Source organism: Trichoderma breve, chromosome 5, assembly GCF_028502605.1.
Source record: "Trichoderma breve strain T069 chromosome 5, whole genome shotgun sequence".
In the NCBI taxonomy this organism is placed as follows: domain Eukaryota; kingdom Fungi; phylum Ascomycota; class Sordariomycetes; order Hypocreales; family Hypocreaceae; genus Trichoderma; species Trichoderma breve.
Window position 1 is genome coordinate 3,478,738 of NC_079236.1, and position 16,434 is coordinate 3,495,171.

General features: G+C 47.3%; 7 protein-coding genes across 7 annotated transcripts; 4 read left to right on the forward strand and 3 right to left on the reverse strand.

Moving 5' to 3' along the window:
* Nucleotides 1-982: 982 nt before the first annotated feature.
* Nucleotides 983-2,544, forward strand: T069G_08672 (major facilitator superfamily domain-containing protein; the record flags this gene model as incomplete). The annotated part of the gene is made up of 3 exons (XM_056175882.1): nucleotides 983-1,135; nucleotides 1,191-1,403; nucleotides 1,474-2,544. 3 exons carry the CDS (start codon nucleotides 983-985, stop codon nucleotides 2,542-2,544), a joined length of 1,437 nt encoding a protein of 478 aa, XP_056026831.1.
* Nucleotides 2,545-2,985: 441 nt separating this feature from the next.
* Nucleotides 2,986-3,885, reverse strand: T069G_08673 (DUF2407 ubiquitin-like domain-containing protein; the record flags this gene model as incomplete). The annotated part of the gene is made up of 1 exon (XM_056175883.1): nucleotides 2,986-3,885. One exon carries the CDS (start codon nucleotides 3,883-3,885, stop codon nucleotides 2,986-2,988), a length of 900 nt encoding a protein of 299 aa, XP_056026832.1.
* Nucleotides 3,886-4,409: 524 nt separating this feature from the next.
* T069G_08674 (uncharacterized protein) lies at nucleotides 4,410-6,721 on the forward strand (the record flags this gene model as incomplete). Its single annotated transcript, XM_056175884.1, has 5 exons — nucleotides 4,410-4,535; nucleotides 4,624-5,272; nucleotides 5,324-5,442; nucleotides 5,522-5,683; nucleotides 5,738-6,721. The coding sequence occupies 5 exons, from the start codon at nucleotides 4,410-4,412 to the stop codon at nucleotides 6,719-6,721; spliced, it is 2,040 nt and encodes a 679-aa protein (XP_056026833.1).
* Nucleotides 6,722-7,709: 988 nt separating this feature from the next.
* T069G_08675 (uncharacterized protein) lies at nucleotides 7,710-8,129 on the reverse strand (the record flags this gene model as incomplete). Its single annotated transcript, XM_056175885.1, has 1 exon — nucleotides 7,710-8,129. The coding sequence occupies one exon, from the start codon at nucleotides 8,127-8,129 to the stop codon at nucleotides 7,710-7,712; it is 420 nt and encodes a 139-aa protein (XP_056026834.1).
* A 1,878-nt stretch (nucleotides 8,130-10,007) lies between these two features.
* T069G_08676 (heterokaryon incompatibility protein (HET) domain-containing protein) lies at nucleotides 10,008-12,041 on the forward strand (the record flags this gene model as incomplete). The annotated part of the gene is made up of 1 exon (XM_056175886.1): nucleotides 10,008-12,041. One exon carries the CDS (start codon nucleotides 10,008-10,010, stop codon nucleotides 12,039-12,041), a length of 2,034 nt encoding a protein of 677 aa, XP_056026835.1.
* An 857-nt stretch (nucleotides 12,042-12,898) lies between these two features.
* Nucleotides 12,899-13,924, forward strand: T069G_08677 (uncharacterized protein; the record flags this gene model as incomplete). Its single annotated transcript, XM_056175887.1, has 4 exons — nucleotides 12,899-13,106; nucleotides 13,163-13,260; nucleotides 13,331-13,578; nucleotides 13,762-13,924. 4 exons carry the CDS (start codon nucleotides 12,899-12,901, stop codon nucleotides 13,922-13,924), a joined length of 717 nt encoding a protein of 238 aa, XP_056026836.1.
* A 279-nt stretch (nucleotides 13,925-14,203) lies between these two features.
* Nucleotides 14,204-15,913, reverse strand: T069G_08678 (FAD dependent oxidoreductase domain-containing protein; the record flags this gene model as incomplete). The annotated part of the gene is made up of 2 exons (XM_056175888.1): nucleotides 14,204-15,130; nucleotides 15,251-15,913. The coding sequence occupies 2 exons, from the start codon at nucleotides 15,911-15,913 to the stop codon at nucleotides 14,204-14,206; spliced, it is 1,590 nt and encodes a 529-aa protein (XP_056026837.1).
* Nucleotides 15,914-16,434: the final 521 nt, after the last annotated feature.

The following is a 16,434-nucleotide window of genomic DNA, read 5'->3' on the forward strand; positions in this document are numbered from 1 at the left end:
AATGTTGATATCGCGGTTGTCTAGGGTAATCTTCAGAGGAGTTGGCCTCCCGTGCAAGTAGCATCCCACATAGAGGCAGTATCAGGACATCATCAAGACGTCGTCGATGCATGCTTTCAAGATGGCGAATCTGGCAGTGTGGAATTACGGGTAGAACATACCTTTTATATGTGGTTAGGACGGTATTCTTGTCGTTCTCACCACGGCAAAGTCAGATGCCGTGTAAGATAAGAATAGAATCGACATCATACCATTGCTGACCATTTCTAACAGAGTTCATGGCTTTGTCTGCCGAAACCGATCACACGGCAGATCACACGGCAGATTCAGCCTCGATCGCTCATAATGAGCAGCTTATATCGGACTTAATTCGATATCCTGAGCTCTTTTCTCCTAACCAAAGTCCTCTATTAGTACGGCCGAAGCCTCATCAGGACGCATTGGATTAGTCAAAACGAGACCAATCACGCCTTAGTGGAGATGATGTGGCGACTGCACGGGCCGCTGGTCTCACCCGTTGCATTTGATTGGCCACTCAGTATTTCCAAAACGGGACAATGGGCATAAATGCGATCGAAAAGAGACCTATTTTGAGCCTTTTTGAAGCTTTGCAACTCATAAGTTGTCATTGGTGAGAAAATGTTGATGAAGTTGAGTTGATAGAGTTCTCTCAAGCATATGGGAAACTTGCCCGGGCTGACAAATTAGCCATTTGTCAGGAGCAGAGCAATGGCCGAAAGGGTCTGACGGAGATAAGCTGCTCGATGTTAAGCCCCTCACGACTCCATTGATTGGGTCAAGAACGGAAGTTCGCTGCCGTCAACATCCAAAAATTTCGTCGGTGTGTTTTGTTCACGCAGTCGGCCATTTATAAAGGAGGAGAGAGAGGGCGTTGAAGAGCCAAAGTCGCTGAGATCGTAGCTTTCTTCGCAGGAGAAGAGACGATTTGAAAGACAAAGACCACCGGCCGGAATCGATAGCGATGGCAGCGACTGGAGAAGACACCACGGGCGAAAAGGCTTCAACAGGCCTCTCCAAGACCATCTCCAAGCTCCTCTGGACACCACCGTGGTTGAGATGGAATCCGGAACAGAACTTCGAAATGTCATGGCCTCTGACTTGTGTGTTTGGATTTGTATGATTCACACACCCTCGACCTTTGCGATGGCGATGCTGATAGACAATTCCAGGTGGCAGCCTTCAGTGTCGCAAACCTCTACTATACACATCCAATTCTTCACATCATAGCGGAAGATTTTGGCATTACAGATGAGCGGGCTTCGCTGGTTCCAACAGTGTTGCAGGCTGGCTATGCCACTGGCTTGCTCTTCATCGTCCCCGTTGGCGATATTGTGCGCCGCCGACCGATGATTATAAGCTTGGTTTTCGTGACATCGTTGTTTGTAAGTTGATGGGACATTGGTTGCCTTTCTGTTTCATCGAGATCTTTGCGATTAACAATTTGAATGACAGTGGCTTGGCTGTACCTTGACGAAAACTTTTGAGTCCTTCCTCGGCTTGTCCTATGTCGTTGGGCTCTTCACCGTCACACCGCAACTCATGTTTCCTCTGACTGTTCGCTATGCCCCGGCTCGACACCGACCCACCATGACCGCCATCGTCATGTCTGGACTCGTCTTTGGAATTCTGGTAGCTCGATTGCTCTCCGGTATTGTGACGGAGTACACAAACTGGCGAAACATCTACTGGATGTCGTTTGGCTTGCAGCTTGCAATTGTCCTTATCGCCTTCTTGCTGCTGCCAGATTTTCCTGTGCTGCGACCGGGCGCGTCTTATCCCAGTATCCTTGTAAAGATGGTAAAGCTGCCTTTCCAGCAGCCCGTGCTAACGCAGTCGGCGCTCATTTCCTTTTTGCTCATGGGAATGTTCACTTCGTTCTGGACTACTTTGACCTTTCAGCTCGCGGGGCCGCCCTTCCATCTATCGACTCTTGTCATCGGTCTTTTCGCCTTGGTGGGCATGTCGCCGGTTCTCTTCAGCCCAATCTTTTCACGACTGGTTATGACACGTCTGCATCCGAGCGGAACCTTGATCATAGGGCATATCATTCTGCTCGCGGCAGTTTGTATCGGAACTTTTACCGGGACCTTTTCGTTGGCCGGACCTGTCATCTGGGCCAGTATCGGAGACTTGGGCATGAACATTGTAACTGTTTCCAACCGAATGGCGTTTGCAAACGTGGAACCGACTGCCCAGAACTCAGTCAACTCTGTTTATATGGTTTTCACTTTCTGCGGCCAGCTGTTCGGAACGGCTGTAGGAAACAAGCTGTACGCAAGCGGCGGATGGATTAGGAGCGGCTCTCTGTCCATCGGCCTCATCGGCGGTGGCCTGCTGCTTGTTCTTATTCGAGGACCACACGAGACGGGCTGGATCGGTTGGTCTGGCGGTTGGGAGTTGCGAACCAAGGTACTGCGCGCGAGAGAGGCGGCAAACTCACAGGAAGTGTCTGAATCTACAGAGCATCCATCTGATGAAGAGGCGGCTATTCCGCAGGAGACTGAAGTGAAGGAGAAGAATTGAAGCGATAGAAGGAGTTAAAATGATGCCATGAGAAAGAAGATAGAAGTAGAAGTAATTTTTACGTGCCTACCTTAGCAGTACCTTAGATAATGATTTCCTTTTGTTTGAAGATAAGATAATCTTAGGTTGGTTGTTCTTGCCTTGGTGCCTGATGGCGTGTGTCAAATGTTTCACTTTCACGTGCTAATTTGCGCTTATATTTCAAGCTCCTGAGCAACATCAACATAACATTATCGCCGACATGATGAAGAAATTAAAAATAGTAAAAGCCCTGTCAGAGTACCTACAAAGTGGGTATATAATTGGTGAGCGTTATAGGAAAGAGATTCATTATAGACAAGGGCTAGCAGCTAGCACTGTGTAGGAGATTGTTTTTCGCAAGCAAAAGACACGCTCGTAATGTATTCATAGAGGAGCAAATGTTCTCCCAGATATTCTCCCTCAGTAGTAAATGTTGGTAATGCTCATAACAACTCCCACTAATAGACTTAGTGCCACTCCAGAACCTACAAAGACTTGCCATTTTTCACTCCATACATCTGAGCGCAGTAACCAGGCCAAACTCCCCAAGGGAAAGAAGAACCCCACCATCATGCCGCGAATCATAACGTCTAGCATGTTGGACATGCCGTTGAGATCGTCCTCTGTAGCAGCATTCGACGAAGGGATGCCCCCAGCGTTGCTATCAATCCATTCATCCTCCATGTTCCGCAGAGTGTCTGGTGAGGGCATGGCATCCGGCGCAAAGCCTTCTGTGCGAATGGAGGCAAACTGTGTGCGAAGCGTCTCGATTTCCGACTGCGTGAAGCCTGTCTGGAGGAGACGGTCGAAACCACGTGGACGAGGCCGAGTCCATGATGAAGGATTACCATTTGGATGGGATGAGGCAGCGCTCGATGATTCATCAGGGGGGTTGGCTGCAGCAGCCTGCTCATCGGCGAGTTCTTGGGGCGAGAGCTCATCGCCAATAGAGCAGTTGATGTATATCCTTACAGGAGTCACACCACCGTCCACAGCTTTGCCCTTTCCTTTGGATTTGCTCTTGGAGTCGCTGTCATGAGTTAACGGGGATGAAGACGGAGGAGGAGGCGGCTTGATGCTGGAACTGAGGGCTGAGGAATCGGGGAGCAGGCGACCCTGGTAGATGAAGCGAAGGCGATTCCGGGACGCAAGGCGCTCTCGTATTAGGTTTTTCAGAGATAGAATTGTTGTGGTTTGCGGAGACGGAACATCTAAGTCCAGATCTGGGAGGGAATTTGAAAACCGGATGGTGAGATGATATGGGAGAGAGGCGGTTGAGGACGTTGAGGAAATCGGTAATGCAGGTGCTAAAGATGCCATACTGATGGCATTGTTCGGAGCCAAGACTTAAGACTAGAATATGCAAGTCAAAGAGCCTAAAAAACAAGTGCCAATGCTTTGTGGATGTAAGTTTGATAGCTCGTCAAAATAATGGCGAATATGTGGATGATAGATGGAGAGTCGAGTATCATCTGAAGCTGTCGAAGTGACGTTGACAACACACCTAAACTCATTGGATTGGAGCCAATGGTATTCAGCGGGGCTTTTGGGGTACAGCAGGCCGTTTAGGTCGTTTAGGGCACTAGTGACGCCGATGGGCCGCTGGAATCTGCGACTGCTAGCGTGTTTATGGCTTAAATTGTGGTGCTGACCGCCTGGCAGAATCGCCAACTTTCTAGAAACTCCAGACCAAAGCTGCAGCAACTAAATCGCCGCCCTGCATTCGATTCTATTACAGCTCTGCCAATCCCATCGCCGCCTCGTCGCGCCAGCCGTCATCATACAGCCCCTTGGATATATCGCGACTACCTACGAACGACTGAGCGGCAACAACAGGGCAAACCATGGTGCGCCTGAGGGGGAGGCTGCTGACCTGCTTCTATTGTGGGAAGCGGTCATCCATCAGATACGATGGTCACATACGCGACTTTCTCTGCACCTTTTGTGAGGCGAGAAACTATCTGGACGAGGTTCGTGACACATTCCTCAACTATACTTGGCGCAAACCGTTGTCTTCGTTCATCTTTGAATAGTATCGATGCTGACAGAAGTATCTAGTATGGCGATGTCACCGACCCCCCAGCCCTCGAATCTTCCACACCAAAGCGATTCGTCAAACAATTGCCATCTCAAACACTTTCACCTACGGAAAGTGTTTTCTGCGAGAATTGCCTAAAGAACCAACGCCTATTTACCAGATCATTGGCACAGTATTTCCCCGACGACCCCTCTCATCCCGAATACGCCGAACTGGAGCGCAAATACTATCGCTACCGTAGAGACCTGGAGAAGCGCTATCCTCAAGAATGCGCAGACTGCAAGAAGAAAGTTGACGAACGCCTAGAGCAGGCTGGCTACACTGCAAAAACCGACCATCTGAGACGGATGTTAGAAAAGAGTAGGGGCAGAAGAGTTCCTAAGAGGATGACTTACCTTGATGTGGCAAACACCATAGGACGATGGCTGTGGTGGGGGGGCTTTATTATTCAGATTGTCTGGCACTTGGTCAGCGCCTCAGCCGTTCTAGACAAGCGTGAGGAGAACGGAATGTATGATCCGGACGATCAGGGCACGACAAAGCAGATGATTGTTGCATGGTTGAACTGGTTACGGGCTTTCCTGCCCGCTGCTGAGACGCTAATTGGATGGAGCATTAGAGTAGGGTTTCTCTCTGCTTGGTGGAATCCGTACATTGTGCAGCTTATTCGTGGGTTTACACGGCACCTCTTCGGATTCGCGCAGTGGTATTGCTTTCAAGGCCTCATCATCTTCTTTCGACACATTTTCCGCTCTGTTCTCCATATGCAAGGAGGCCAGGCCCAGTCCACTGGGGCACAGCTGAGTGCGCATTTTGCAATGGTTTCTATTATGGGACTGGTAAGTACTAGTATATCCTAATTTGGTTCATTTGCTTTCTCACCTCACATCAACCTTTCATTGCTGACCAAAACTTCAGATCTACTATCTTGCTCGGGGGTCTATCAAAGTCGATACCACGCCGCTCTTTAAGATAACCAAGAGGACGACAACCGCAAACCAGAAGCCTTCACCTGCGCCGAGAAGGAAAATAAGAGAACCAAAGACTCTTGCCGAGGCTCTGACTGAAGCCCTCGAATCGGCAAACCCGTCGCCAGTCAAAACCCCAACGCCCATCAAATATCCCACACCTCAGCGGCCAATGAACCCATTGCCGCCTTCCCGACTCAGCAAACAACCATTCCAACCAGCTCAAGATGAACTTTCTTTTGCCGGCTTCAGCATATCAGACAAGTCTCCTCAAAAGGGCTTTCGCGCACAGGATGCTGATGCAATGGATTGGTCCCCTCTACCGAAGCATGCTCAAAAATCGCAATACCGGGCATTTCAAGACCCCCCCGTGTCCAAACTTGGCGCGCGTCCTTTCGGCCAATCCCCTACCCAGCCTGATGCCGGGCCATTCTGGTACAAGGTACCACCTGCACCGGTGAACCCAGCACAGCGATTTCGTAACCCCCCGGGTGCTCCTCTGTTTAAGAGAGCGTTTTCAGTTGAGCCAAGGAAGGAAGAGGGCAGTTTCGGCTTCGGAATGGGCCATATGGATGACAGGCGGGAAGAAATGCCGAGAGCCAGCAGTGTGGACTTTAAGAGCCCCAGCTTCTTCGCACCTGAGGGTCCTGACGATACGGATGCCCTGGCAGATGCCCTTGGACAGAGCTTCAGTTTTGCCAGCGTCATCGACGACGAATCCGACTCTGAGAAGACCGTTGTGAATGAAGATATTCAAGTTGAGATCCCTATCCTCTCTAGTTCGCAGACCTCACACAAATACGACCTCTACTTTTTGATGGCCATCCTTCCATCTTGGTTCATTCCCCAATTCATCACGACTCCTTATGCTAGAGAAGCACGACTCGCTATCCTAGCTATTGCTGGCATCATCGCCATCCGCAGCGTTGGAGGTGCTACCCACCAGATCTTACGTGGTGGCGCTGACTTGTCCAGACTGGCCATGTGTATCGCTTCCATGACGAGTGTGCTTGAGCTAAGTGCCATTTGTTGGACAGGATGGCAGCTATGGACGAATGAAAGCGACGTGTTCCAACATGGCGCTTCTGTGTTAGCCTTTATGTTGGGACATCAAGAATTGAGGGGGTTTTCCTTGAGACGGGGTTCGTGATACTGGAAACGGCTCCGTCATTTTCTGTCTTTTCCATCTTTTTGATGCATGGTTTGCGAGGCATTTGAAAGCTTAACCCTCCTGGTAGGGTGGCAGTGTAACAACGGGGATGAAAGACCAACCGAAATCGGACTGAATTTATATAATCATGGTGTAATGGAAATTGGCGGAGTTTTTAGGATAGAACGGCTATAGCATATTAGAATTAAGCATGTATACGAATGTATAGGATGAGGAAAAGACTTTATGGTAGGTAGGCATGGGACCGGATTGGCATAATGGAGCAACGGTGAATTTAACTTTATGAATCTTTTCATGATTGTGCATTCATCGCTTATATCAATTCTCGCCTCGGGTGACTGCAACGCCTGATCTATTGATAATATACAGGTGCTCATACAGTATATTGTGCATCGATAGAGTCATCAACTATAGGAGCCGTATCATAACGCTCTAGATTTGTGTTCAAGAGACTGGTCACATTGATTTCACTCTTTGGGCGAATGACCAAGCACACGGAGATACTCATGAGTGGGCTCGCAGTTGCTTGTATGTGACGGACACGAAGACCTCTAATAAGAGAAACGGTTACTCATTGACGATCCAGCGCCGGCTTAAGAACGAGTGTTTCCTCAGCCATAAGCAAGCAGCCAGACCGTCCGCCAATATCGTATTTGTAGATGTTTGGACGGCACCGAACTGACGCAGGTCAAATAGAGTACATGCAGTATCTTTGTAGAGCAGCAGAGAGTACACAAGGTAGTTTAAAGGGATGATCAGCTCTAGATACACCATTTATTTCCAAGAATACAGCCCGAATTTTGTTCTTTAGACTTAAAGGTAGACAGGTAGACTGGCAGATACCTGCGTAGGTTTGCCATGTTCTCACGCTTTGTAATGAGGTACTATATCTAGTAAACATATTAGAGCTACACGATGCTACCATGTACTCCGATAGCTATAGTGTCTATACAGACTTTGAGAGCTTCTACTCTTCGTTTTCGTCATCAGACGTAGCATAATCTATGGGTCTATCATCATCTCCATCATCATACAAGTCGTTACCGAGCCCCCATTCCCAAGATCTCGCAGCTCCAGACAAGGCTGCAAGTCTAACAGCTATCCATTGCACGTCCAGAGCTGCCTTCATCTTCTTGGCATCCTCGCTAGCAAGCTGGATCTCAAAAGTCTGCCCAGATTCCAACCCGTGGAAATAGCCTCCCTGCACATCAGACACCATAGATTCCAGCATCGTGTCGATAGCTTTGTCGTAAGGAGGCTCGGCTAACTGGTGAGGTTTGACGGTATTTATAGGCATCCAGTGAAACTGTATCTTGACAGTGGAATGCTCGCCATTGGAGTTGATTCCTAGGCACTTTAGGCCGAATAAACACTCCGACCACCACATGCGTACGAGCGGGTGCAAACAAAATCATGTTCCAGCTCTTGTCAAGACTACCTAGGTTACCCCTAAACAATACATGACAAATCTCATCTCCAGGGTCTCCTAATAAATTTGACACAACTGTCGATGATGTAAATGCAGATATACTTGCACCGCTTTCACTGATGGAAGAAGGCATGATATGGCACACCTCTGGGTTCGCAGCCTTGGTCAAAACGCAGATGCGTTGATCTCTGAGAAAGCACTAGTATAATCATTAGCAAAATATTGAGGTTTGACAGGCTAAGACATGTAATTCTACCTTTTCCCGCTCTTCTCTTGAGCTGCTGGATATGACAGGCAGCCCTTTTCTTCCATCTTCGACACTAGCAGCAGGGTGTTTCCATTGAATCACTAGACTATTGTCAGAATTACTCATCAAAAGCTGTAAGGGGTCCATACGAGTGTTTAAGCAATTTTCAGGACGTGAGACACAGTAGAGATTTGCCGCCTTTCTGTCAAGAAACTTTTGCAGAGTTTCGGTTGACATTAGGCAGAGCGATGCTAACTGAATGTAGGAAAAGTGATATGGCTTGTTACAGAAGGGATCCTCATTCTCATATTTATGTAGTCCTTCGATGATTCCAAGCTTGACAGCAAGTTCTTCTGCGGGAAGAATAGCATCAGGGGCCGAGTACATGTAGCTGGACTGCGCTCTGAGGAATCTGCACAGCTGTTTCCTCTGGCTTTCAGTCCCTTGTGCAAGAAAAGCCGTGACGTCGACCAAGATGGCTAAGTCAGAAATATCGGGAGTTTCGTCCATAGTAATTGATCGTCGTTTTAGAAGATGGAAGATTATCTGAATGGTGAGAGAATAGGGGTGGGATAACGAGTCGTAATTCAAGATGGGAATAAGAAAGGAAAACACTGAAGAGGGTATGGGGCCAGTTAAATAGGCAGCCAACAGAGACTTCCTCTACGCCACCAAAGGCAAATTTACACATAGTTGTTTAAGATTAGCGACCAAAGCAGATACAGGAAGAAAAACCCTACATATTATAGCAAAAGGTACAAGAACTTAGCAATAGGACTGTGTATCAGCAGTGGGTAGCCGTAAACGTAAACAGCCTGTTTACTAATGTATCCAAAACGGCCGGAAATACTTGATGCTTCGAAGACTTGGAGAATTATGGACTAAGTGTTCATAAATTCGACCTTGAGTTGTTCTTATTCAACTTTTTTTTAATATCAGTTCTTATTTTGTCAGTGAATGTGTTACGTGGATCTGTTGAGATACAAGACAGAAGTGACCGTGGTGGAAGAATGGAGGAATGAACTATTTTGTATTAAAACTGCTTTTAACACCAATAGAATTGACTAAAATATTTTACGAGCAGATAGTATTCCTAATTTTCATGGTATTACTGCTATCACCATCGTGGCAAATGGGGGGTCAAGCGGGATAATCGGCCAATTTTGTCATACAAGCAGTTTGCTCGGGTCAATTTAATCTAATTGTTGTAACCTATATCTATGTTTAATTAAGTAGAATCGGCTTGAAATTATCACCTTTATTCTGATACGTTGATTGAGCCATACCTAGCCAAGGTACGCGCCTCTTAGTTGCGACTATATGTACCTAGGATGTTGGGTTGTAGTCTAGCAGCTTATCACCTGCAATATTACACAGCCTCTCTTACTGCCTTGTATATTGGCGCCCTAGATATTGGTGCCTAGAATCTTACTGCCCAATTGTGTTGCAGTATTATTGCCTCCACTTCATGTTGTTATAGTATTCGCTTCCTTCTTAATCCTTGCGCAATATTTCAAGCAAACTTCTCTCTTCAGTAAAGTAAAAGAAAAAAAAAAGACATACTTAACGCAACAGCAAAGGTCTACAACATGCGGCTACTATGCGCAAAGACTCAAAAACTTGTCGAATTTTTTGGTGATGCGATACCCCCGTATGCAATATTATCTCATACATGGGAAGACGAGGAGATTACGTTCCAAGATATTACACAAGGGCGTTCTTACCGAGAGTCTAAGAAAGGCTGGTCTAAAGTGATCAAATGCTGTCAACAAGCGATTAAAGACGATTTCGAATTCGTATGGATCGATACATGTTGCATCGACAAGTCAAGCAGCGCGGAGCTCCAAGAGGCAATCAATTCCATGTTTAAATGGTACGAGATGTCGCTCGAATGCTATGTATATATATCCGACTTGAGCCACCCTGGTTTGAACGCAGAGCCCCAAGAGATACAAAAAGCGTTGAGAACATATACCCGATCACGATGGTTCACTAGAGGTTGGACACTTCAAGAGCTTCTTGCTCCGCAGTCAGTCCGTTTCTTTGATTCTGCTTGGCTGGAGTTTGGCGACAAGATTTCTCTCCGGGAACAAATCGCTGTGGCAACTGGCATCTCCCAGAAGGTGCTGGTTGACTCTGTCATCGATGCACGCCGGGCCATGGATTTTATCAGCATCGCACAGAGGATGTCGTGGGCGTCGAATCGCACTACGACCAGAGAGGAAGACATCGCATACTGTCTCTTGGGCATCTTTGACGTCAACATGCCGTTGTTATACGGCGAAGGGCACAAGGCTTTCCAACGCCTCCAGGAAGAGATCATCAAAAAGTCCGACGATCAGTCCATCTTGGCATGGGGTTTCTGTCGTGACGACAGATTCTTGTGGAGAGTCTCTACAGCCCTGGCTCAATCGCCCTTGGATTTTCTCGACTGTGGAGAGATGGTATCAAGAGGTGCGGCAGCCCCTGGAGATGGCTTTTCGATGTCTCAGAGAGGACTTCGACTCGATCTTCCAGTTTATGGAGACTTTGACGATGGAGATATAGTCTATTGCGTTTTAAACTGCACCCTGGCAGCGAAGGGCACAAAGGGTGTCGCGACTCGTCTACTTGCTTTACCACTCGCTCGATGCACATCGCGGGCAGATGGAGCGAAACCCAAGCCGGACGAGTATTATCGGCTGTGTAATCGAATCCCTCATTGGGTAGAAGAAAATGAGATTGCCGCAAGCAAGAGGATGACAATATATATAGCAAGTTTCCACCGGCATGGAGATTTGATTCGGCCTCGGCTGAACTGCCGTCTGGCATTCAAATCTCCGCCTCGCGACTACTTTATCGCAGGCATGTTTCCCCCGGAGAGATCTCTCAATTCCTTATTACACCTGACGCTGTGCAATCAACTTGATACAAGTTTCTTGATAGTACATATTGCATCAAATCTCCAATTACCTGGCTACTTGGTTGTCATCAAATGCAGACTCAATTCGAGCCAAGACGACCCTGTAACGCCTGATTCACTGAGCCAAGAGGATTCAATTTCCGACAGCCTGAACTCACTATTCGATAGCCTAGACTCAAATGCGCATGTCCCTCTTCCCTTGAACAGCTCCGAAGTCAGAGAAAAGATAATCGAGTCTTTTGCCGTCCAACTCCGTTTAGACAAGTCCAAAATCAACAGTACGACTACAATACGGGAGCTAAATTTCGACTCACTCTCAGCCATTGCTATCCATTGCGAAATAGAGGAGCGCCTTGACATTGATTTCGATGAAGATATCCTTTTTCGCTCAAAAACTATTAAAGACGTGGAAAATAAGTTCCGGTTTGCCATGCGATCTCACTCTCGAAACTCCCCAATGCTACAAAAAGGCCAGATCAAGATTCCTCTATGCGAAGTTGACAGCCCTCAATTTGCTATAGTGGAGGTAGCACCAGATGCATCGTTGGTTAAGCTGCTGGAGAAAGCAGACTTGTTGGATACTGCGCAATACACAAACAATACTGACAATACTTCCGAAGCGGTTTTACAGCTGTCAGAAGATTTATCTTTAATAGCTGAGTTTGAGAGCCATCATACTGAACATTCTCTCACATTAGAGTTTATTAGGCACCGCTTTTAGGTCACGTAGGCACCAGGCTGGAGTGGAGCGCTATTCTAAGGCTGATACAAAGAGGAGAATGGAGAATCTGAGGACAAGATGCGAGATACGCAATGCCTCAGTAATGAAATGAGGCCGCCGACAGATTGGTGGCATAATGGAGGAATAGGCGTCGGGAATCGGCGATTTCGCGGTACTGCGAAATAGATTTGGGGAAACGGCCTTGATATTACGATCTGGGAAGAAATATGGCAAGCCGAAAGGGTGGCCATGTAAAGATCCGCCTACCTATGTCTCTCTCTCTCTGAGTCTAAAGACGAAATTATGCAGTTTTTTTGAAGTAAATAATGTAATTAGTACTACGTATCTCTGACGCTCTTTACCTAGTTTAGTGGCGTCTTCTTCTTCTTGGCCATATCACTTTCTTTCTTAGGCTGTTTGATACTGTAGTTACTTTGTGTTACTATCTGCAGTTATAGCTACATCTATGTAACGAAGTGCCTCTGTGTAACTTCACTTCAGTGCTGTAGAGGAGAAAAGCCACGTCAGACCGGAGTCTTGCAGATGCAATTCACTCTGCTAACTAAATCTACTTGATGTTCCCGTGCATAACCCTATTTAACTAGCTATATCCCCTCTTCTGTCTCTTTATTTTCATCCTCTATCTAAATGCAGATTTGCCATTACGCCTCTTTTTGTTCTGCTACTTTAACAACCCTTTATTAATCACCATGGACAACACTCTCACTGCTTCTGACCGGAGCATCTTGGCTGATGTCACTTCCTTTATTCAACAAGGGACCTACAGCCAAAAAGTAGAACTGTGCTGATTCCTTCGAGAACAGCTAAGACATGCGGTACTCGCTGAACTTATAACAATGCAGGAACTGCCCCTCAGGCTTGAACTTATCATAAAGTTTCGCAAGCGTCTCAAGGAAAACTTTGCTATATCTAAAGAGCCATATGACTTTACCAATCTCCAGATAGCGATTTTTCTCTTGATGCCGGTTGAGACTCTGCGGTATCTTCCTCAAGACACCTCACCCATTATGAACTCTTTGACTCTCCAGCGCCTATTACCTTTTCGTATGTGATTCTGCAGATATATGCATGATGATATTTGTTGCCTAACGAGGGCTTAGTGGTCCATGGGATATTTCCTGATGGAAGCAGCATATATCCGGCGCGGGTAGCTGTTACTTCTAAGAGCATCTGCCAGAATGACAAGGAGCGCGAAAAGGTACAAGAAATCTTCTTCATCATCCTGCGAAACTTCTATCCTTACTAATTATATATATATATATTCCTAGTGCTTGCTGAGAGACCAACGAGTTTGCGCCTTAACTAACGTCACAATCGAAAACCCCTGCTATATTGCCCCTGTCGGTCTTACCGCAAACCAGGCGAATATGTATGCCTTTACCGATTCGATCCTCATAAACAAACTGATGGGAGATATCGGGGTGCAGATTAGCCGTACCATGGTTACTGATTCCCTGGGTGCTTTTGAGAAAAGTTGGAATATGCTCTGTTTGCACCCGACCTTGTGTAAATGGTGGTCTGAATGCTTATTTGGTCTGAAGTACCTGGAAATGGTCACCAGTGGCTATGGACGCACTGTTGTTCGCATCTAATTTTTCTGGATGCCGAGAAATGAGATCAAGCCTGATAATTTGGCCGAACGCCCTTACCAATGGACGCTCGACGCCATGATGAAATCTACTTTTACATATGAACAAAGGAATTTCTTCCACCTCCTACAACCAGGAGACTCTTTCGAGATTTTAGTCGACAGTCAAGAAGAAGCTCTCAAGATGAAAGCAGCGCTCGAGTTTCAGTGGGTGGCGGTTAGGCTCGCAGCCTTGTCTGGTACTTCAAAAGAGTGGAAATGGGAAAGCCGTTAAGAAAATTTTGAGGATGAGGATGAGGATGAGGATCTTGATATGTCTGAATAGTACATAACAGCTATAGCATCGGCTGCTGGATGAAGTTGTGATAGCACCTCCGACTAGAAAGTATTAATACTAGAGAACCAAACAGTGGACTCGAATACTGAAAATATGCCTGCCAATGGTTAGAGAGCATCGAGTCTCTCCTTTACTTCTAGATAACACAGTCAATCCCTTTCTAGACTCAACGAATCGCCACAAAATATATTCCCCTCCCTTCCCATCAACCCCCCATCAAATCTCATTCGCCAAATTCTCCAACCGCGCCCTCCTCAACCTCGCCTTATCAACCCTAACCTCCTCCACCGGATACCATTCCCCCAACCTCCCCCCCGGCCGCCCAACACTCTCCTCCAAACCATCCTCCTCCTTACCCAACATCATAATCGCCACAGCAACACCGCTCAACCACGCCCACACCATGCCCTCCCCATTAAACCCAGCAGCTATCCACTCTCCGGCACCCTTCTCAAGCCCTCCACCAAGACTCTTCCTCAGCCCACCAGCTCCAGGCGAAAGACTTCCCACAAAGGGAAGCACATCGCCTGTGAAACCCATGATTCCGCTCCAAGCACCTTTCAATTGTCCCCCAGCACCCCATTTCGGCTCGAATACTGTGGGCATGCTGCCTCTGAGATGCATTAACGGGAAAGCATCCACTCTGGAATCATCCCACACACCAATCTGATCCAAGCCCTCATCTTTACTCCTGAATAACCCTCCTCCAATCATCAAGTCACCTGGAGATCCATCGTTTCCATCTGGCCTTTGCGTTATATATTCAAATCCTGTCCCGTACATTATTGACCAAGACCGTCCGCCATGACACACGGGCTCGAATTCAGTTCCTGGTTCCTGTGCAGTCATGTGTCCGAGGACTCCTGTTAGACAGCCACGAAGGGCCGGAATGAGATGCCCTGTGTAAGCATTTGTGGCATGGAGAATGTGCCGTGCACGGATTGTGCCGCGAGAAGAGTGAACTGTGTATGGGAATGATGAAGAGTCATTTGTGGTGATGGATGAGACGGGCGTGTGTGTACTAATGGTGAGGTTTGGATATCGAGTCATCAAATCGTTCCATGTGCTCGTAACAAGACGATACGGCCAAAGAGCCCCAGCTTGATACGATATCGCACCAACAATATGGCGATTCACCCCAAACTATTCTCAACATGGTCAGTATCCATCTCTCAACAAGCCATATCAGGCACCAAGCACCAAGCACCAAGCACCAAGCATCCATTCTCAACAAACCATATCAAGCAAGCATCACGAACTCACCTTCTCCCTCATCCTCTCCCCCTCCCAAACACTAACCTCAAATTCAGGCATCCACCCCCTCATCTCCTCAACCCCCCTCCTCGCCCTCTCAAACCCATCCTCCTCAAGAAAAACATCCACAGTCTCAACCTCCCTCACCTCCCCCCACGGCATCTCCTCACCAACTTGCTTCAGCACCTCCAAATGCCTCATCTGCATCCTCACAATCTTCCTCGCCCTTTCTTCCCCCAAAGTCTTGCGAAGACGAGAAAATTCTTCGTGGGGGGTGCACTTGATATGCCCGCCATTCCGCGCCGTCGCGCCGCTGCACAGTTGTCTTGCCTCCAGAACCACTATCCTCGGCGCTTTCTTACCATCACCATCCCCAGTTGAAGAAGAAGAGGATAGCTCGCACAACGTCTTCACCGCAGCAGCGCCTGTAATCCCGCTCCCTATAACAACCACATCCGCCTCCTCCGGTATATCACCCAATACATCGCCAATGTCCGGAAAGGGAGCATCCCGCATCCAATATGATTCCGTAGGATTCTCTACTGGAGTGAATGGCCCTGTTTCGATGCGCTGTAGGAGGGCTTGGTATTTTGCGTTGAGCGTGGAGATTGTGCGGATGACGCTGGTGATGGCGGTGATGCTGCTTTGGATGCTTGAAATGACGCCGCCCATTTTGCTGGTTGTGTTTTTTCTTTTACGATGGTGAAATGACAATCGCGGTGAAGAGGATGAGGATTTGTCGGAGATGGGATTGTGTTTGATTAGAGACCGGTTTAATGCTTCATGGTGAGTAAAAGAGGAGATGCATCTTTAGAATGATGCAGCAGCGGAATTAGTGAGTGGCCAGCTGCAGCTCATCGGACTTCTTGAAGTGCCGCTACCACCAAAAAGACGAATTGGCCCTCATATTCTAGCTTCACCAAGTCTCTCGATCATCAGTGTCAAAAGAACCAAAATACAGTAACAAACAATTCAATTCAATTTTTATCTACCATTCTAAGCATCATTCTCATTCCGTTCCAGAATCACACAAACAATAAAAACACAAAAAAACAAATCGCAAAAAGAAAAGCTCAAAAGAACCTGCGCCCCTTGTTATTCGCCCAGTATCGTACCATGCCGTTTGCCGTTTCCGTGCCGTGCCATTCCGTCCATCCGCCTGTCCGCCAAAAAAGACTTGAAGCATTTAGAAA